The following is a 22480-nucleotide window of genomic DNA, read 5'->3' on the forward strand; positions in this document are numbered from 1 at the left end:
CACCCCTGCTGTGTCTTCACTCCGTGCTACATGTACACACCCTGCCTATGCACACTCACAGGAACCTGTCTCCTTTAGTTTCCTGCTGGAAGATGCAGTGACAGTGTTTCAGTAGATCTCCTTCCCCGCTACAACTCTGCCCGTGCTGCCTAGGTCCTTTCCTGTTTCTTTAGTATCCAGCTTGCTCCTGCCCTGGGTCAGTGGCACTTACAAGTGGTGCCTGTCCCCGTCGAGCAGGCAGGATTGCAGGTGCTGACACCTTCCTCCCCCTTTTTGGGGAGAGGAAGGTAGGGACTGCAGAGCCTGGGTATGAGGCATCTTGAGAAACTGCAGCCTTCTAATCTAGTATTCACTCAAATAAACATCCCAGCAGCAGCCTATACCGGCTCAGGCTGTGACCTCGATGACCCTTTCCAATGAAGCAGGGCAATGGCAGGTCAATATGTGACTACGACACCTCCAGGGAGGTTAGTGGTGGTCTGGGATTCACTAGGTATCACTCTTCTTTAGCCAGCACTGAGACCTCTGCATGATATTTCAAAGCATTTCTTAATTCAACATCTGATAGAGAAGGAACCTGGGATTTACCTGCTGCAGGCACCAGCCCTGACCCTGCAAGGGGTCGGAGACCAGACCTCTTGCTCTCTGAGCTAACAGGGCTGGCTAGGAATCTTGAAGACCAAACTATAGACTCTGCTGGCTAATCAAAAAGAGACATACCGTCAGGGCTTCTCAGGATCCTTTGTCTTGTCCTCCTGCTCAGAGGATGCTTCCTGGGGAAGGAAGAAATCATGGGGCTTCCTGGGGGAAGACCAATAACATGGCCAAGTGGGCAGCTGTGACCCACAGAGGGCAGGTCTCAGCAGCTCCTGATTGAATATCCTTAATCAGTGCCTGGAGTAATTGCAGCAACATCTGCCTGTTTCTGGCCTAGGGAGATAATGCTTAAAACTTGTTAGAATATCATACATGAATATGCAAGGGGAAAATGAGGGGCTCCTGGGTGAAGAGGTGGAGGTTGGGTTAGTGCTTATTCAGAGGGAGGAGTGTCACTTCCTGATCCAGCAGTACCACTAACTGGAGCACCTACATGTTACTGGGTGAGTCCCAATCCCAGACCTGACCTAGAGCAAACCTGTTTAGGTTGCAGGATCTGACGAAATTGCTGCCCAGTGTGGCCTGGTTGCAGAGTGCAGAGAAGCATGTCGTCTTTCCCCGCTGGGTCAGCATAAGGGGCAGCACTAACCCTTCAGACGAGTGAAGGTTCTGCTCTCTCACTGCAGATTCTGGTTTCATCAGCTACCCTCCTATTTCCACATCTCACACGCCCTGGGTAACGACAGTGGATAAGGGCACAAGCAGCTCCAGCAGCAGCCACTGGGAGTACTCCAGCTCAAGGCGTGAGAGAGAAAGGGAGCGGGAAAGGGAAAGGGAGAGAGACAGAGACCGGACTCCAACCACCAGTGAATACAACAAGTAAGCACGGTAGTCTGTGTGATACTGCCATGGCCTCCCAGGGAGGGGGCTAGGCTCTGCCAGATGAGAGCATGGAAGTTATTACCACACTTACAGTTGTCTTGTTGGAGGAATCGGTGGTGACATGTGCGTACTAAGCTCCGCTAGGAGGAGACAGCACTGGTCAGTAACCAGAGCACAAGAACGAGAGATAGGACACCTGGGTTCTTCTCAGTTGTTGACTTGGTATGCAGCCACATAATCTCCATGCCTCGGTTTCTCTGCTTGGAATACAGGGCTAATGACATATATCCACCTCTTCTGTAAGGCACTTTGTGGTCTCTGCATGACAAGTTCTATACAAATGCTAGGTACCATTAATTATTCTGTACTTTCAAGATGACCGTTGAAAAGCTTCTAAATTTAACAATAATGTTGATGGGAAACTGCCCCCTTTTGCTGAGGCCCATGGTTTGAAAGCTTTTGGGATAAGGAGCACTGTTCACTGTGAACCTGCCATGCAGTGTAAACCCTTAATGACAATGGGCATTTCTCTGGAGACAGCCACCTTACTGGAAATTAAGTGTGATTTAAGGGGACAATAGCCATGAGAGAGCTCAGTGGAGGAGGCTGCAAACCAGAGAGACAGGAAAGATTAGATGGTTGCTGTTCTTTCAATGCAGTTGCTTTGCACACTCCCACATAGGGCTCTCGTGCTGTTACTGTTGTCACAAGCACTATTGATATTTCTACAAGCATCATGCCCAGCAATACCAGTAGTTTCTGAAAACATCACCAGAATATATGTATATTCCTGGCAAAGGGTGCTGCTTGCTCTGGGAACTTCCAGGCCACTGAGCCTAGCAAACAAGGCTGTTTTCTTGTAACAAAGAGCTTTTTAAAAAGGCTTCAGGTATTTTGGAAGGTGATCAGGCAGGGAAGGAATGAGCATGTTAACATACTGGAATTTGTAAGGCTCCTGGAATTCTGGGGACACGAATCATGTGATCTGCTTAGCACTCCAGGCATCGTGCTAGCATTTTTAGTTGCTGTAGAGTATGTTGGCATGTAGGAGCTTAAATTGTATTCAGCAGGTAGGGCAAGTTACGGTAATTGGTTAATCCCTTTTTGAGGTGATCCTTCCCAGATGATAGCTCTTTCTTTGATTCTGGCTGATTGCTTCTATTTTGGGAGTGTTCTTCTTTAACTTGTTTCCATAGGTCACAAAACAGCATTTCAGGTTTTTTCCCCAAATGTTTCATTCTTGTTTCCAATGATGGGACTTGGGATCTTTTTAAGGTGTAGTGTTCAATGTCTTTATGGAGAAGAGGAGTTATAAGACAGGCATAGGGGAGAAGAGAGTGGGAATTAAAGAATGTGTCTGAATTTTGGATATGCAGTTTTATATAGAAGAGGGTGAGATGTTTAGGCTGGAGAAAGGGTGCAGACCATAAGATCATGTGGTCTCTGTGTGCATCATACAGTTTCCTTGGGTGCGTGTGTGTGTATTTATCTGTATTTGTGTGTAAATAAATAAAAACAGACTCAAAGTGGCAGATGCTCCATGACTTGCATGATGTAAAAGTAGCCTGAACAAAAGTACTGCAGAGTACAGTTCTGCACTAGTAGAGTGGAGAGATACAAAGACCACGTTTCTGGGCCACTTTGGTCATTTCCTTCTAGTTTATGGAAAACGTAGAGCAAGACTGATCAATGGAGAGAAGGCATGTCATAATTGTGTTCCAGAAAGACCACCTGGGCAAAGGCCAGGTCCTCTACCACACACTCATGTGTAAGAATAGTCCTTAGACTCTTATACATCCTTATAGAAACTCTAAACCATTCTCTTTAGTTGAGATCTCCTATACCTTATGTTGGAGGGGTTGGAGTGTGTTGTGGGAGGGCCAGGGATGGGAATAGGAAACTATTATTTCTGTGTTTATTATTACAGACAGTTGCATGAATGTTTGTTGAAACGTGTATGTTGATCTGAACTCCAGTGTTGCTTCTGAGCTCTGATAAAGCAGCTTATGGACGTGCGAGGGTTTTTCCTTTTAAATATCTGTTCTGATTGTGCTAGTGGAGAATTCCAGACAAAATCAACATTGCACTTTGCCGAGAGGAGATGTTTCCCTTGGGAGGATGGGGGTCTTCATATAGGTCAGGTTGTGAGTAGATGAGGCCCTCTGAGACCCTGGGATTTCACAGGCTTCATGAACATAGCTCATAATGTATGAGAGGGCAGGCTCAAGTGCTAATGAGTAGCGTATTTTTCCCCCTCCCTCTGTCTAGCAGCTCCCCCTGCCTCACGGTACGCTTGTCTCTCCCCCAAAGCGACGACGAGCGATATCGCTACTACAGTCGGGAGCGAGGTTATGATTTTGAGCGGGATTATCGCAGGAGTAGAGATCGGAGCAGAGAGCGGGAGGATCGCCACCGGGAGCGCAGGCACAGAGAAAAGGAGGAGAGCAGTAAACATAAGTCTTCAAGACGGTAAGATTCCTTGTTGGTGCAGCACACCCTTTAAGTGGGAGTGGATCTTGGCTCAGAACAGAGGCTGGAATATCCACAGCAAACCTAACCTCTAGTCCATTCTGGCATTGCCTATGCCTGTGACATTGTCCAGTATCTGATGCTTCAGAAGAAGGCAAAATCCCATAAGTAATGCATCTGGCCAGGGGTTCAGAGCCATCCTTGGTAGCGGAAGGATTCCTTTGTATTCCTGTGTATTCATATTGTACATTCTAGAGGAGCAAGGGGATCTGGCAAAGCACCATCTGTAGGTCCCCCACATTGATTCCCAGCAAGGATACCGTTGGTCATGGACACTGCACCAGGAAACTCTAACTTTCCATGAAAAATGTCAAACTAAAATAGGAAGAAAAACTCAGCTGTGCTCTGCTGGAACAATGGACCTGTCCACTCCAAGGGGTGTGCACGGGCCGGAGGGTTCAGTCCACCAGTCTGGATCCTGGGTGGTAGGCAGGCTCTAGCTGGAGCCCCTCACCTGCCCCGGGGTGACAGCTAAAGCTGTAAGTGACTGACAAGAAAAGCAGCCAACAGCTGACGTAAGTAACTGACAGTGTTGATATGGATACTGCGTCATCCTAACTACACCGACACAAGCTCTACGCCTCTCGTGGAGGTGGAGTTATGATGTCGACGTAGTAGGGCACTTACATGGTGGGAGCAAGGCTGCAGTATGTACACTGACATAATTAGGTTGATGTAAGCTGCCTTACGTCAACCTAACTGTAGTGTAGACCAGGCCTTAGCGTTTCAGGCTGGGCTGCTTCTATGGAGGAGGGAGAATAATGATGCCTTCTCCATGTAATTGATGTACTTACTTTGAAAGTGTATCAGAAAAACCTTCTCTCTGGAGACTGGTGGTAAAATGCTGTTTATCTTTCAGGATGCGCATGAATTTCTCCAAGAGGTACTGACTGCTCTCTTGATGTAAAGGAAGGTTTAGAATCTCACAAGAGGGTGGGAACCACAATGAAATCCAAATGGAAAACAAATGGAAGCTGGTGCTAGTTTAATAACAATACTCCTGATACCCAAGAGATCTGATGTTGTAGTAGAAATACAGCAAATCGCTTGGCTGTACAGGCGGCATGTACTCTCTTGAAATGATGCCAAAAGCCATTAGAGTGCTTCGATAGGGAATTAGGATACAGAATGCCAACTGGAAATGAAACACAGATGGATTTTCCTCTTGCTGTCTTTAAAAGCAAGCACTCCCCCTTTTGAGCAGCCCAGAGTGCTTGGATGAGAATTTTGTTCCACTGAGTAAATGGTGAAATCCACGTACAGTGTTTTTAAAGGTGGCTCTGAATTACAATTGCATTTTGGAGCCTAGTGCTTGAGGTTATCATGCTGGTAAGCTCTGATGTCATGTGGGATCCTTGCAGTAGGAGAAGGGGCTGCAGTGCAGTTTTCAACTTGCTTTAGGTTAGATTTAAGTCTGAAGAAAATCTGTCATGTTTAGAAATGAAGTCCCCATTTTAAATGTTCAAGACCTTTGAGAGGAAGGATGGCTGTGTGGTCGGAGCACAGGGTTGAAAACAAGCAGAAGTTCGTTCAGTTCCTGGCTCTGCCATTGATGTGTTGGGTGACTGGCTAGGAGATATCATCTGTCTCCCAGGATGCTGGGAGGCTTATCTCCCTGTGCAGGAAATGCTGTGAGATCCTTGGAGGGAAGGTATTAAGTTATCAATATGCCAAGAGTGGTTTCTTTTTATGATAATAGAACTATGATTAAAGCAAGTTAGAAACTGACTTGCAGCCTTGGGATTTTTACACAGGGCCTGTGTTCAGCAAGAGGTGTACCTCCACCACTGGGTTTGGGAATGCCAGTTATAATAAGAATGTGTTTGTGTATCTTATCTATACACATGTTCTGCATGAAGGTATCCATGTGCTAAACTCCATGTACACTCCCCTGGGAGCTACTCCTCTGCACTTTCTCCCCTACACAACCCTGCTGCATTGGTTTGTCCATTCTCAACCTGCAGAGCAACTTCTCTTTTTGAAAAGAAAACCTGGCAGAGAAACTTTTACACTTTTGGGAAGCAGGAAAGAACCTTCCCACACAGTCCTGTGGCCTGAGACTTAGGATGGGGAAAGCTCAGTCCTTGGCCAACACCTGGCTTATCAGAGGTAGAATTGGGCTGTTTTGTCCAGTTAGGAAGTCAGCAGTTGTCTCTGCCAGTGGGATCAGTCTTTTCTTTCCAGCCCGGGTAAGTCCCAAGAGATTCTGCATAGAAAAACTGGCGTAGGTAAATTTTTCAACAGTCTCTCAAATTTATTGTCTACACAGTCTGCATTCCCTCCTGCCACATATTATTGGAGCCCGGCTTTTACAGGTGGAGAGATACCAAAAATAGTTGTAGTAAAAGCCAGAAACTATTCCTACAACAACCTCTGTCAAATTTGTGGCACATATTGGTGCACCATGGCAGAAAGGATTTATCAGCATCCAGCTGGGCCAACCTGTGTAACTCCCTCATGGATTTGACATTCATGAGTAACAAGAGCATCCTTGAACAAGTGCTGATAAAAACCTTTCTATGGCATCACGTTCTCAGCATGTGTAATCTCGATCATGTTTATTCTAGGTCACAAACATGTCATCCTTGTCAGCACCTTTTGTCGTAGGTACAATTGAACTTCTGTGGCAGTTGGCCGTGCTGACGCTTGATTCTGGTTTCTCTCCCCCTTCCCCCTCATTGCAGGAAGCAGCACGAGAGTGAAGAGGGTGAAAGCCACCGGCGCCACAAGCACAAAAAGAACAAGCGCAGCAAAGAGGAGAAGGAGGCCAGTGATGATGGCGTTGCAGAGGGAGATGAACAAGATGCTAAGGAGTAATGGCCCCCAGCTGTCCTTTAGGAGAGACTTGCTCCTTTGTGAGCAGCATGGCATCTAACTTTATTTTCCAAGGGAAGCAGAGATGACTCTGGTGGCCAGGTATTGAAATGCAATGTGACAGCTCAAGCGTTAAGGCTGAACACACAGTTAAACTTGGATACGAGACAAAGTATGGCAGTAATAGTATATACAGCACTGAGCTACTCTTCTTGTAAACGACCCTAGAAGAACTTCATTGTATCAGATCCTATGGTTTCTGATGAAAGGCAGCTTCAGCTGAAACTAATGTATTTAGGTAATAGGGTTTTTTTGCGCAACCATGGTTCCTTTTTTTAAAAAGTAGGACAGTAACTGCAACTTGAACTTTATTGTCCAAAGAAAAGTGTGATTTAGGTCCTCTGTGAGCCAGCTTAGAATCTGGCATCTGTTAGTGAAAGTGTCATCCCCCAACTCCATTTCTTCATAGCTATGAAAGTATCTTTCATTCATCCATGGCAGGATTGGCAGCATATGGAAAGGAACTACTTTCAGGTGTGTCATTTGAACCTGCTTTGGTCTAATGGCTTTTAAAAGGTAGGGCATTCAGAGACTTCAAAACCCAACTTTTTTTTAAACCGATTGAGAATGTAGTTCTACCACATGTTATACCTGTAAATGGAAAGTCCTCTTCTGCGGAAGACTGTGGTGAGAGCAGGTGTTTCTTTTTTTAATTAGTTTGGATTTTTGGTAACAATTGAGATAAATAATCTAACACCTTAGGGAACATGCAGTTTGATGTTGGGTTTACTTATTTATATTCAGCATCACTAATATACCTGTGCAATGCATTTCTCCCCCTTAAGATCTCAGAATAAATGCAATCAAATTTCATGCTCTGTTTGATTTAGGGTTTTTTTGTTTTGTTTTAAAACAGAGAAACTTCAGTGGAAAGTGGGGGTTTGTTACGTATACCTGGTTCTTACACAGAATACTGCACTTGTTTGTGTGAATCCACAAGTCTCATTTTAAATATCTTCCACTTCTATGAATTGATATTTAAAAATGTCTTAAATCCTTCCCCAAAATAAGATGGTTTTGAAATTTTACATATGATTTTTTTGTACTGTAGTTATGCAAGTCTGAGTGTTGTGTGAAGCTTACAACCTTTAAAACTTGAGCCACTACAGCATGATATCAGTTTGTATGCTATGACACTGCATTTGATGGGTCTTTAACTACAAAACCTGTGGGGAGCAGAATAAAACAATTTTTTTTTGTAAATGGGGGTTTTAAAAACTTTTTCCATTGTTTTGAAGCAACAGAATGGTATGAAGTGCACACTGAAGGCACAGGAAAAAAACCCAAACCACAGTTAAATGTATCTACTCCCTTTTCAGTGCTCTGTAAAGCCATGCCTCAACTTTAACAGAACAATTTGGCTCTGGTGATGAGATCTATTGAGTATTTCATGTTATCATTTAGGAGGCAGACTAGGTCAGTAGTGATTAGCTTTTGTGGTGACATCTGCGAAGAGTTAGTGGTATCTGTCTAGCTCTTAATGTACAAGAGGCCAGGTTGGCAGAGAAGCCCAGCACTTGGGAGTTCAGGCATACTGGGGAAAGCAGTATAAGGATCACTTTGTACTAGCACTGCTCTGGCTCTAGAGTGAACGCTTCATTTTCTAGCCATGTTCATTAGGCAACTTTCACAAGGGCTAAATTCATTTTTGGAGAGGAAAAGTGTTCTTACTAAGAGATGGGGGGGAAAAAAGCCATACCAAGAACACTTGTTTATAGCAGAGAGGGGGTAAAAGGTATTCAGCATCTGCCCAGTATATAAAAATGGAGGGCTGTCAAAAAAATTAATCTCACTGTTAATAGAATACCATTTATTTAAATATTTTTGGATGTTTTCTACATTTTCAAATATATTGATTTCAATTACAACAGAATACAAAGTGTATAGTGCTCACTTATTTTTGATTACAAGTATTTGCACTGTAAAAAAGCAATATTTTTAAATTCAACTAATACAAGTACTGTAGTGCAATCTCTATCATGAAAGTTGAATTTACAGATGTAGAATTATGTACAAAAAAACTTGCATTCAAAAATAAAACAATGTAAAATGTTAGAGCCTGCTAGTCCACTCAGTCCTACTTCTTGTTCAGCCAATCACTCAGACAAACACGTTTGGTGACATTTGCAGGAGATAATACTGCCTGCTTGTCACTTTCAGGTAACACTCTAAACAAGAACAGGTGTTCTCATGGCACTATTGTAGCCGGCTTTGCAAGATATTTACATGTCAGATGTGCTAAAGATTCATGTGTCACTTCGTGCTTCAACCACTCTTCCAGGGGGACATGAGTCCATGATGGGTTCTGCTCAATAACAATCCAAAGCAGTTTGGATGGACGCATGTTCATTTTCATTTTCCAAGTCAAACGTTATCCAATGTCACCAGCAGAAGGTTGATTTTCTTTTTTGGTGGTTTGGGTTCTGTAGTTTCTGCAGCAGAGTGTTTATTTTAAGACTTCTGAAAGCATGCTGCACACCTCATCCGCTCCCTCTGATTTTGGAAGGCACTTCAGATTCTTAAACCTTGGGTTGAGTGCTGTAGCTATCTTTAGAAATCTTACATCAGTAATTTGTGTTTTGTCAAATCTGCAGTGAAAGTGTTAAAACGAACAACCTGTGCTGGTCATCCAAAACTGCCATAACATGAAATATATGGCATAATGTGGGTAAAACAGAGCAGGGGCCATACAATTCTCCTCCTCTCTTCCCTCTCCCCCCCCCAAAAAAAGTTCAGTCACAAATTTAATGAACTTTTTTTAAATGCGCATCATCAGCATGTCCTCTGGAATGGTGGCCAAAGCATGAAGGGGTTTATGAATGTTTAGCATATCTAGGACGTAAGTTTCTTGCAATACCAGCTACAAAACTGCCACGTAAATGCCTGTTCACACTGTCTGGTAACGTAAATAAGAAGAGCACAGCATTATCTCCTGTAAATGTAAGGAAATTTGTCTTAGCAACTGGCTGAACAAAAAATAGGACGGAGTGGACTTGTAGCCTCTGAAGTTCTACATTGTTTTGGTTTTGAGTGCAGTTATGTAACAATCTATTTGTAAGTTCACTTTCACAACAAAGAGGTTGCACTATAGTACTTGTAAGGTGAACTGAAAACTATTTTTATAAAAATATACACTGTCATATATATATATTGTGTTGTAACTGAAACCAATCTAGAAAAACAGCCACAATATTTAAGTTTCAAGTGGTAGTCTATGGTTTAGCAGTGTGATTAAAACAGATTAATTTGAGTTAATTGTGTGAGTTAATGGGGATTAATTGACAGCCCTAATAAAATGCACTGAGGTGGTCACTTGGCAGGACTTAAACTTTGGATTAGCAACCAGTCTTCACATTGCCTCTATCATATTGCAAAGGTGGTGATCATCATCCTTAGGTAGGGTGATCTTTTGTCCTGATATTTGGGGCTTTTTCTCAGAGAGGTGGTTGTTACCCCCATGCAGATTTTTCCACTTTATCGGGTCACCCAACCCTTAAGTCAGTCCCACTTTCAGCTAAAGTGACAGGGCAGAGCAAACCAATGGATGTCATTCAGCTGCTAACCTCCCCCTCAAGTAAATGCTTTACAACGCTGAATGGAGTGGTAGAGGTACTGTTCCTAGGGCCACCAACAACTGTGTAGCTCAACCATCCCAGAAAGAAATAGGCCAGTGCTAGAGTGGCTAGAGACTTAGGTATGTCTACACTGCAGCTGCAAGGGCCTCCCAGCATGTGCTAGCTCTGCTCAAGCTAGTGCATAAAAGAGCAGCAGGGCTGTTGTGGCATAGATTAGCCACCTGAGTTTGGACCAAGATGGGTCAGGTAGACTTTTAGCTGGGCGAGTGGAAGGGGTTAGCCTAGCCCCTGCCTGTGTCACAACATATACACCTGCTAGAAGTAGCATGGCTGTTGAGCTGGGCTGACTGCACATCCACACCCATATGATCTGTGCACACTTATTTTAAATAACCCCACTGACTTAATCAAGAATTTTGCCCTGTGTCTCCTTCAAATTCTTCTCTCCCTCCCCACTGCATACGGGACGCTGCCTGGTGCAGTGGGGGTATAAGAGGGATGGAAGCTGATACAGAGCATGTTCATACCTGGGTAGGCTTTCTCCTTCTCCGTGCCCAGCCCTCACATTGATTGGCCTCAAGGGAAGAGGATGTGGAATCTCATGAACAACAATTACTGCTCTAAGTTCCACTTGCACCCTAGATCAGTGTATGTTTCTGTGGAGATGGGGCCAAACTCGTCCCTTTCCCATCAGATGGAGCTACTGTCCCAGGGAGGGAGACGCTCTTGGTTTTGTCTGCAAGAACTTAGTGTCAGGAGAAGAAAAAAATGCTTGTTAGCTGATAAGCATATATAGAATTTTTTTTTTTTTTTAAACAGGAGAAACTTTGCAGAATCCCAGCTCCTGGCCAAAGTAGTTTGTAACCATTTCACATAAGTGTGTGCACCCTGTTTGCCTGTTATACACAGTGGGTCTGTATCTGCCATTGTTGTAGTCAGGATGTCGAAAAACATTTTGCATAAAATTTTCATAACTCAATCTTGACAACGTAGTCCAAAATTATTCCAGTGTGAAACTGGTGTAGAGTCAGAATCTGGCTCAGTGTATACACTAATGGATGTACAGCTCTTATTGTTAAACACTAGGACCAGGTAAGAGAGAGGATGAGTTTAACATTTGGAAAGAGGCATTTTGCCAGAGCCCTCTTATCTGCTTACCAAAAGGAAACATATACACTTGCCTCACTTGAAGAAAAGCTTTTGAGGTTAATGCAGGGAGCCAGGGATGATTTAGCAAGGCCTCAAGTTCTGTTTCACAGCCAGTGGAACCTTTGGCAAGTCATTTCATGTGGTTCAAGTTCCCTACCTGTAAAATAGGGGTAGTGGTAAATGTGGTAAGTACTTGGATAGCTGTAGCCAAGGACACCATTGGTTAATAGGTACTATTTGATTTGGAAACGTTTTATACACTCCTCATATTCACTAGTATACATCACTACTAAAGGTTCAGGCCAGTGGAGATGCAGGCCCAGGTCATCTTCAGCTAGAGCAGCTCTCTTCCTGGGAGATACAACATGACAAGCTTATTTCCTTCCTCTGGCAGAGGCCAGGACAGTCCCTGTCTTGATCTAGAACAATAGGACTGTTGGAGAAATATCCACTACTGATCAGGCATCCTATTTTCAAACCCTCGGGTCAGAACACTCACCATATTTTTCTAGTCATTTTAGAATAACTTAAAGGCATCAAAGCAATTCAACATTTATTAAGACAATTCTACAAGTTCTTGTGTGCAATGCAAACAATATGTACTAAGACTTCTTAGTGATGCTGAAGGCACCTTGAAATAAGATGAAATAATGGTAAAATCACAATGCCTTTTGCAGCATCCCCTTCATTTAAAAACCTATCCCACCACCACAACAGCATAGCTGTTAATAAGGGACAAATGTTACAATAGCAGTGAACACTGCTCTAAGTTAATAGTAACTAGGCTTTGAATGATTAGATGATCAGTTAGTATTGGTATGCATCCACTTCACCATACCCACACAACCTGATGAAAAAAATATTTCCATTGGTAATAAATTTAGAGGCAAAAGAAGAAAAATGCTGCTTGATAAATCTGATTTAAGGATATTTACTTTGTATATCTTGACACCTGATTGAAAGTTCGTGTTGTAATGGTTACAAAGCTAACTTTTTTAAATCAGTATCTACTGTTTAATAATTCTTACCCCTTCATAATTTCCCATAAATAAAAAATTAAACCCATAATCTTGCACAACTGAATTTAAAATTGATTAAAAATTTTAAACAGTTGGCAGAATTCCTTTTTTTTGGTAATTGACAAGCCTAATAATCACTCAGATCTAACCAGACATCAGAGCTTTGTATTGTCCAAGGCTCTGCTTGTGTATCTTTGTAAGGAAAAGACCAAAAAACAAAATCTAAACACTCCTGAAGTTCTGCATTTCCTTCATTTCAGATGGAGGCAGAGTTAATCATACTAGTTTTTTCACAGGCACCTTGCTGACTGAATTTTTACTCCTGCTGTTCAACATGTCAGGAGTAAGAGGCCCAGAAGTCCAGCTGGCCTAGAAAAACTGCAGTCTAAATCCACAGTAATGTTTTATTAACTGAAGAAAGGGGCTGCACAATGCACCATGGAAGCTTTCATGGGAATTAGATCCTGAAGTATTTGCTCTTAATGACTTCTGATAAGAGTCCTTACATACAACCTTTAGCTAATAGCTAAAAGCAAGTTAAGTCACTTGGTGTGTAAACTATTAATCTAGCAAGGAACAGAACGCTGATCTGCTGTAATGGCTAATTTACAGGTAAATCTCTGTCCTGCCAGGCTCTGCTTAAAAAGTGGGAACTCCTACTCCATTATGTTTTTTAAAAGAAATTACTCTAGCTAGTATTTTTACAGGAAAAGATATAATAGAAATGAAAGGAAACTCATTTCTTACAGTCCATGTTGGTCAGAATGAAAGCTGTAGAGAGCATATTTAAAAGGGTTTTCTGTTTTAACAGTGAAAGCTCTAAACCATTTCTACTAGGGATTAGAATTAAATGTAATATATATAATAAATGAAAATATTTGAGGAATAACTCCTATATTCTGAATTTTCCAAAAAGCCCAAGTTATCAATGTTGAATAGCTATATACCTCAGGCTTCAAAATTCTACAAAAAGGGTTAGGCTTGGAAGAATCCGACACTTTCACCGGACACACACACAAACTGACAATATTTCCAGCAATAATTGTAACTTACAGATAAGCCAAGTAAGAAAAATGCTACTTGAGAACTTTAGCATACATCTACACAAAAAAACAAATCTTGGCAGAGAGTTGCAGAGCCTGGGGCAGCTGACTTAGGCTCACAGGAGGCTAAAAATAGCAGTGTAGGAGTTGCCTGGGGTCTGGAACCCAGCAAGGTTGAGAAGGATATTCTCTTTGTATATTTTGACATGTGCTGTTGACAATTGGTGTTTACATGGTTTATAAAGCTTTAACTTTTTAAATCTGTCTACTGTCATTAAATTATAAGCCCTTCCCCTACTGTCCTGCAACTGAAAGATTTTAAAAAGCTTAAACATCTTATCTGTTGAAATTATAAAAAAAATAATTAATGAAATTAGGCCAAGCCTAAATCTACTCCACAAAGATCACAAAGCAAAATGGATACTGTCCTTTTGGAGGTAGTTCATTTCACATACAGCCGTTGAAGTGTGGCTGGAGGTGGTGGTATATAATTTGGTCATGTCATTCTACCCAATTAGCTCTGCTGGGTGGGAGGGAAAAGTGGTGAATAGGAGAGGCAAAAAACATCACTTTCAGACTATCAAGAAACTACACATAAAAAGCAATAGCTTTACTTCCTGGGGGCAGACTTTTCTTGGGAATAAGTGGGCCCGTTATGTTCAGACGGCCCATTTCTAATGATAAAAAGATGGTTTTTAGTAAAATCACAAGGCAAGGAGAGCAGAGTTGAGGAAGGGTTAGAAATCCAACAATTTACTGAACTGGCACCAGCAGTAAGGATTTCTGCACAAGCCAACACAATGCATTAGCACGAACAGGATTCTTAATCTACCTGACAACAAAAGGGTTGAAAAAATACTAAACTTCTATGAGCAAAAAATGTAAACACCATTGGTAATGAACCATTTTATCGGTCCACATACTTAGAGTTTTATTAGCGGCTTTTAAAAACAGATACAAAATGACATGTCCAAGTACACCAGCCAACAGCGACCCTTGACCAGTTTGTGAAACGTTGCTCTTATTTTAGGAGATTAGGTAGGTCTGAGTTATAATCACTGGCTTGGCACAGCTAAAATAGGATTTGAAGGAAAAAAGGAGACTGGCTCAAAATAGAGATGCACAATTCATATAGGACCACTGGAAAAGTAACTGTCCCCACAATAATCCTGTACTGATTAGACTCAGTGATGAAACTAGAGAAAGTGCCGCTCCAATCTGCTACAATGTTGGATCTAAAATTTAGATATATCAACAAGCTACATTTGCCTTCATCAAGTTCTGGAAATGTTTTCTTCAAATAGGAAATGAAAGCCTACTGGAAAGTATACATCATATGCCAAGAGTTCAGGGTTTCCTTGATAGGCCCGCAACATGTTTGGCTATCCCATCAAGCTAATGAGCATCTGGTCCCAAAGAGGCTCATAAATCAAGTGAACGTAGATTTGGCTTTGATGTTTACACAAGACTTCCGGGCCAAGACACCAATGTAAGAGTGACTTTGTTCTTCTGTTCTTTCAGCATGGGAATTAGCTCAGAGTTGCTCATTCCAACAGCAGATACTCCATTTACTGCCACTATTTCATCTCCGCACCTAGTAAGGCAAGAGGAAACTTCTGTCAGGACAAAACTCAAACCCTGCATTATCTCTATTACACCAAGGGACCCTGACTGATCAAGGTCCCATTCGGCTAAGCATCACACAAACCCAATAAGAGACAATCCTTTGCCAAAGAGTTTACAATCCAAATCGACATCACGCGGGAGTGTGGGGAAGGGATGTTCCGCAGAGCTCACATTACTGCCATTATTTGCTTTCTTTTTAATTGTTGGGGTGGAGAGGTTGGGAGGGGATTAGCCATACAGAGATATAGGAAGGCAGAGGGGACAAGTGAACGGAGGAGAGGAGGCATATGAGAGAGGCTGAAATGAAATGACTGAGGGAAAGGGTGGTTGGGAATTCAAGAAAAGAGCCAGTCAGCACAAAGAAAGACAATCCAGAGAAAAACTGTAAAAAGCAGATGGATGTGGATGATATAATCTGTGTCCAAAGGTCCTTGCTGCAGCTGCTTATTTAGTAATAGCTATGGGGAAGTGCTCACAGGCCTCATGGAGGGTACTCTGTCATGCTGGTAGTTCGTGAGCCCGCTTTACATGCTAGGATTGGACTAATTTGATATCAGAACATAGTTGCCAAATAATTGAAAAGTCCTTAGTTGGATTAATGCCTGCACCATTCGCTGAAACTCAATCCCCTTGGGAACAGTGCCAGATCTCTGCTCTGACAGTATCCCTGGCAGATGGGCTGAAAGGGCAACACTGACATCTGCTCTGGAAGGAGCCAGCTGTACATGTTCCTAGCTGGAGGGGAAGACACTGAAAAGGGAGTTTCACAGGGGAAGACAACCATAGAAGTTAAAGAGCCAGTGCATTTCTCTGAGCCAATGCATTTCCTAGTGTGTCAACCAGATTAGTTTTAAGTATCCCAAGCAACAGGGCTTCCACCACGCCCCTTGAGAGATTATTCACAACTGAATAAGTCTCACTGTCAGGAAGTTTCTCCTGATACTCGTTTTAAATATCCCCTTGATTATGCTATAACTAGGATTAAGTGGATAAAATTACTTATTGTAGTATCCTAACTGATCCCTCTCCCACTTGATAATTACACCCTTCATAGGGATAGGAAAAAAAAAAGTGTTAAATCACTCAGGCTTACAAATGATTGTATGACTCTTCCATCATAATTGTAGAAATAAAGGCAGCTGGTTGTGTGGTTATTGCTTAGAGCTGGGATGAAAAGGAACTTGGATAAATCACTAAGTTTCAGTCAGGCTCATAGTTAAAGCACAATAGCTCAAAATTATACAGATCATCTAAGCTCAGTACTTCTGGAATGGATACAAATAATGGAAGGACCACCATACGTACTTTAGTCTTCTGTCACAGAAGGCAGGTGTTGCAGGCACTATGGTTTTAATGAAAAATGGCTGGTTTCCTTTGCCTTCTTCAAAGCCTCCAACAATGCTGAATCCCCAGCTTTCTGAGTTACTTTTACGAAGGACAATATCTTGACAGAAGTGAAGATAGCTGGAAAGACAGACACAGTCACAGAAAAGGCGCACACAACTTAAGCACCTATTTTCCAGCTAGAATTGCTTGACTAAAAATCTTCATTTTTCTTTGTGATGTAGGAGCCCACAGATACCTGCAATAACCCTTGCTAGACTACCTGCATCCATTGGGGGACAAAACCTTAGCCCACCACAAGTATTGTGATGAGAGTAGGAAGCCTGGTAGGGAAGACGGGTCATTTATGTTAATGAGTTATCTTACAGCATCATTTTAAAAAAAAAATAAGTAATTGAAAGCAGTGCTGCTGCAACCCTTATAATTAACCTGGAGTCAATTTTCTGGTTTTACATGTACTGTGGGGACTTGGTACAGTGGCTGCAGTTATCAGCCAGATATCACAGACGGAAAGCAAACATTATGTTGTTAGGTAAGGCAACCTTTCTTCTACTAAATGATTCAAACAATCAAATCAGTCAAGGTTGGTTTCTGAAGGGTTTTTCATGCAGGATTTATCATAAGAAGGACTGCACAATATAAGATATTACAGTCCTATGAGAGATTGTTCATAAAGAACATAATCCAAACCTTTTGAGGTATACCTGCTTCTCAATTTCTAAAATGTCTGATATATTATCATATCAAAAGGCCAAGCCTGCTCACCAGACTTCTTCAAAAGATGACACAAACACTAACAGCATTTGCTCCTGGAATTCACTGCTCAACAGAAAGGGAGAGCCCAGTGACCTATCCTAGATATCCAGAAGGAGTGGCTCGAGTGCACCAGTGCTGTGTGAGCAAACAGAGCAGCCATAAATTGGCACTCAGCAATAATCAGAATGCACGTAATTAACTGTGGCACTCACTACCAGAAGTTAACTGAGGCAAAGAATGAAGGATTAGACTTTTATATGGACAATAAAAATTACCCACAGTTATGTTAGAGAGGAAAACAATGAACATGGGATATCAAGCCACCTGCTTCAGAACATAGCCATCCACTAACTGCCTGGTAGGGTAAAACCAGCCCAATGGTACTATGAAGGTGTCTTACATCCCCATCTGCAGCATCTGGTACTTGCTACTGTCAGACCTAAACATGCTAGGCGACAGACCAGATGGCCATCCATCTGGTCATGTATGGTAATTCCTGTGTTTTTAATAGCTCATACACAGCTTTGAACAGCAGAAAAAAATCTGTCTGGCCAGGACACCTGGGTTTTTTCCTACTCTAACTTCCAGCCAGGCAGCTCATCAGAGACGGACGGAGCCCTCATCAGAAAGGCTGCCCTTCTGGCAATGCAGTGCAGCAATGTCAGGACAGCATGTAAACACGAAGGCAGCATACCACTAAACGAGCCAGGCTGATAAACTATGTCTGACACAAAGCCGCAAGTGCAAGTGTAACAATAAAGAGTAGAACTTTTAAGCATTGTGGACAGAGGTGTTGAAAAGGATTGAATATACCAGGAAGGCTTCAAACATAACCTCTTCAGACTGCTCTTCCAGCACCAAACTGCTATCTCAGGCTAACAACCAACATGTGGCTTTCCTCAACAAAACAGAATGCAAGAGAACACGCACCACAGGAGCTATCTTCTGAATTAAGCATTTACCTGAAAAAAGACTGACTATGTGCTAGCAGTAAACTTCAGATTTTCACACTGGATTTCAAAACACAGCTCTCAGGGAATGTTTTGAGAGAGCTATACTCAGTGGTAGCTCAAAAATTTCTCAGCAGAGGTTAAAAACACCCCCCCCCCCCAACTGTGCCATGCATAAAAGTCAGCATGCCAAAAAGTCTGAACACCTACGTTTAGCTGACGAGGGCAATGAGTTCAGCCCTAATCTGCGAGAGGTTTGTTTTTCCTCAGTGGTTTAGTGAAATTATAGCACACACAGCCAACTAGTCATTATTGGCCACCACTTTGGGCAACTGGGGAAATTAGTGAGGAACTGCAAGGAAGGAATTATTACCATTTATATTGTTTGGAACAAACGATGTAAACATTGGCAGACCACAAAATGAAATAGTTCTGCTGTGTGCCTCTCAGATCATATCCTAAAACCTGCCCACAGGAAAGCGTGTCAGCAGCCTGTAGCGCTAATATTCTAAAGTCTGGAGATGCCAGAATCCAGGTCAGAGCAATAGAAGGAGATAACTCTCCAGCCACTGCTTCAGTGCTCTGAGGGTGCTTCTGGCATCATGGCTGTCCACCCCAGTGGGAAAAACTGAAAATTGCTGCATAGGGTCCCGTAGGGGAGGCATACAGCCAATGCTACTTTTTAAAACGAGAGCACATTTTTATGATCTTAAAGTTGGCTAATTTAATTATGAATGCAGCTCAGGTCCTCAGCCAGTTACAGTGAGTTAGGGTAGGTGAAACCAAACATAATATATTTGAGGCAAGGTACTTGGTGGAAGCTAGCTCCAACGCCTATACTTAAAACAAAAGCAGACAACTGGAGCATTAAGAGGCTAACCTAATGGAAATGGAATTTTGGAAAGCATTAGAGTCTCTGGAGCTAGGAAGTCTTTTGATAGAACACTCTTCACCTTCCCCGGCACATGTGATGAGATGTAAAAAGAGCTGTTGCCCTGCACTCCCAATACACCTGGCCCAATAGTGACCCCTATGAGGAAACCCCATTGCACTAGATAATGGTATAGAGATTTGGGGGTTAAATCCCAGCTTCCTACATGAACATGAGTTAATCAGGTGCAGCTGAGACTAGTTAGTCTCAGAACTGTAAAAAAAAAAAAAAGCTGGGTTCCTTTCAAGAAAAAACAGCCAAGACTCTATTGACAAGAAGCCCAGACAGAATGCTCTGGAGGAATAAGATCTGCCCTCTCTGTTTTGTTCTGGGAGTTTACAAACTGATAAATTGCATGAAGGGAAGGTAGCCACAGGCTTTGCATTCCTTTGGTTGCACCAGAAAATAAACCTGTAAATAAAATCAGAACCCTTAGAAGAGATGTAAGCTCCCTGTCCAGCCACTCAAACTTTAACTCTGCCATAACCTGCACCTCCTCTCTGGGTTGAGCTCACTCCAAATTGACCTTTAGCAGAGACCAGTAAAGAGAAAAACCTGCTGCATCTCTCCAGAAATTAGTAGCTGAAAAGTTCAAACCTTAAAATGCTCGGCCACATGGAACACAGCAGCAGAATTCCCACTACCTTTGGCACCAGCAACATGGTAAGCTACATTCTAATGCATTTTAGCAAGGAAATTCAGAATTTGGCATTACTTTCCTAGGATTAAAAATTACACAGCTGAGATGACGTTAAAAAAAGACTGCTTGCCTCAAAACAAAACCGTAAGACTAGCTGCTAAAAGGCAGTAGCAGTGCCTGATCATTGACTTCTGTTAAGTAGAATAGCCAAAGTGGCTTGGGTTCACCACATTTTACCGAGAATTGTTTGCAGTGCATGTGTCATAATTCAAACACAGGCTGTGTAACTGAACACCCTCTCCCTCTCCCTCACCCCCACCCCCAAACATACACTCTTGCTTTTGTTCTCAATTTCTGTGACCTATTCAGTTTGAGAAAGTGTTCAGCGAACTCTGTCAGATACTAGGGACCGACCATATTGCAAAGAGTAGGGGCTCAGAAATACTGAAAAGCAGTGGGAGTTTCTTAATTTATTTGTTTTACTGAGAACACACTGACAACTGATGGTCTCTTGCCTTTGTTAAAAGGGCTTGTCACCAAGTTTGACTTGGTACAGAGTCAGCCAGTGATTCACTTTGCTTAAATGCCAGATGAGGTAGAATACCTGACTCAGTGGTTAATACTGAGGAGAGAAAGAATTGACCAAATAAACTTACGTAGGTAATCCAAGCCATGTGATCCAAAGGGGTGACCAACTGAATCCGTGTTCCCTGATATCAGAGGATGGGTCTGTGGGTTCTGGCACCCTCTCTGGTACAAGAATTTCCAGGGCTTTCAGCACTACCGTGTGGGAAGCTGCATTGGATTTCAGTGCTGAGACAGCTTCATAGTAGTTTAGATGAGTCAAATCGATGCCATTTATATTCAAAAGCACATCTCCTGTGGATTAAATAAGTAGGATGATCATGGCCGCATAGACTTACTGACCTTTTGCAATATAGACAACCTCTGCCTCAGGGCATCATCCAGGACTTCGTGTTTCAAACTTCACTGGTGTTAAATACCAGCTTTCACTTATAAAAGCACTAAAACCCATTCACAGAGTTAATTACTGAAATTATAAAAAGGGAAACTCAGGATCTAGAAAGTCTCCTTACCTCTCTTGATCCTGCCGTCCCTGAAGAGGCATCCAATGGGTTGCACGCTAGTTACATAAATAGGAAGTTTGTTTTTATGGTCCCTTCCACCTCCAATGGTGATTCCCAAAGATTCCTTTGGCTCCTTTTTTATTGCAACTGTCTTTTCCTGGCTGAGGTATCCTTGAGGTAGATCCTACGAAGAGATGGCAATGATTATATGAGTTAATCAATGCAGCAGAATTTAGAAAGGTCCATAACTAGGGTAGGAGGCAGAGAACTATCAATTCAGGCTGGTGAAAGATGCCACATTAACAGCTCTGGAGAGTGAAGTTGTTTGTTTAGACACAAATAGAAAAGTCAGCAGAAGCTATAGCACACTGCACTCCCAAGGTGATTCAACCCTGACTCACAGGGGTTGCTGCTAGGAATGTGAGGGTATCGGCCTATCTACATGTCCATTCGATCCTTTGTCTTCACAGAGGCTCTTTGTGACGAGAGTTTCCCCACCAGGAAGTGGAAAGAAACTACCAGTTCACTTTAGATAGGTCATCAAACATATCAGGTGCTACCAACTTTTTATCTTTTGAACTTTTGTTTAAATTGGGATGGATTTGAACCAGTGACAGAGTAAAGAGGCGTTTCCAAGTCCATCTACAAAGGCTGAGCTATCCAATCTCATGCATTTTTTAGAACAGAGCTTGTTACTAAAATATCTCCGTTTCCATTGGAAAGATCACAATCCCCATTTCTGTTTCAACAAGCCCAGTATACAGCAGAACACCAGAGTTACGAACTGGCCAGTCAATCACACACCTCATTTGGAACCAGAGTACACAAATCAGGCAGCAGCAGAGAGACACAAAAAAAGCAAATATAGTAGAGTACTGTGTTAAGTGTAAACTACTAAAAAAAAATAAAGTACAAAAAAAGATTTGACAAGGTCAGGAAACTGTTTCTGTGCTTGTTTCATTTAAATTAAGATGGTTAAAAGCAGCATTTTTCTTCTGCATTGTAAAGTTTCAAAAGCTGTATTAAGTCAATGTTCAGTTGTAAACTTTTGAAACAACCACCATAATGTTTTGTTCAGAGTTACAATCTCCATTCCCAAGGTGCTCCATTCCCGAGGTTCTACTGTGCCATAAGGCCAAGAAAGTAAGAAGGCAACCAGCAGATCTTTTTCCAAACACAAGATAAAGAGTATGAAGAGGAGGGGAAACTTATTTCTGAAGATGTCCAGCATCATGGCATGGGATGAAAGGACAGTTTATAGTGACTCAAATAGCTCATCTACTTTAAATGAGAAGCTAAGGGTGCAATTTCTCAAAACAGCTCAGCATTATCCTAGCTCTGCTCTCCTTGAAGTCAGCTGCAAAACTCTTACTGACTTTGATGGGAGCAGAATTAGGCCAACGTTGAGTGCTTTTGAAAATCCCACCCCTAAGCTTAGTGAAATATTAGCACATCTTGTCCTATAGATCTTAGGAGG

The 22480-nt window shown here is 42.3% G+C and overlaps 2 protein-coding genes across 15 annotated transcripts in view; one reads left to right on the forward strand and one right to left on the reverse strand.

The window, feature by feature from the left end:
• LOC140917717 (uncharacterized) overlaps positions 1 to 13928 on the forward strand; it is a 40318-nt gene extending 26390 nt beyond the window's left edge. For 8 of the 10 annotated variants that reach the window (XM_073361086.2, XM_073361093.2, XM_073361089.2 and 5 more), the window contains 3 exons: positions 1284 to 1476; positions 3748 to 3948; positions 6693 to 13928. In XM_073361086.2, coding sequence (XP_073217187.1) covers positions 1284 to 1476; positions 3748 to 3948; positions 6693 to 6825 — 527 coding nt within the window. In that variant the 3' untranslated portion in view covers positions 6826 to 13928. The remainder of the gene's footprint in view (positions 1 to 1283; positions 1477 to 3747; positions 3949 to 6692) is intronic. The other 2 variants (XM_073361087.2, XM_073361088.2) reach the window with 2 other exon arrangements.
• The window catches only part of LOC140917716 (ligand of Numb protein X 2), a 45512-nt gene continuing 35178 nt past the window's right edge, over positions 12147 to 22480 (reverse strand). For all 5 annotated transcript variants that reach the window (XM_073361082.2, XM_073361079.2, XM_073361081.2 and 2 more), the window contains 4 exons: positions 21013 to 21187; positions 20572 to 20794; positions 16600 to 16758; positions 12147 to 15262 (listed from right to left, as the gene is read on the reverse strand). In XM_073361082.2, coding sequence (XP_073217183.1) covers positions 15127 to 15262; positions 16600 to 16758; positions 20572 to 20794; positions 21013 to 21187 — 693 coding nt within the window. In that variant the 3' untranslated portion in view covers positions 12147 to 15126. The remainder of the gene's footprint in view (positions 15263 to 16599; positions 16759 to 20571; positions 20795 to 21012; positions 21188 to 22480) is intronic.

Source organism: Lepidochelys kempii, chromosome 9 (genome assembly GCF_965140285.1).
Source record: "Lepidochelys kempii isolate rLepKem1 chromosome 9, rLepKem1.hap1, whole genome shotgun sequence".
Classification (NCBI taxonomy): Eukaryota; Metazoa; Chordata; order Testudines; family Cheloniidae; genus Lepidochelys; species Lepidochelys kempii.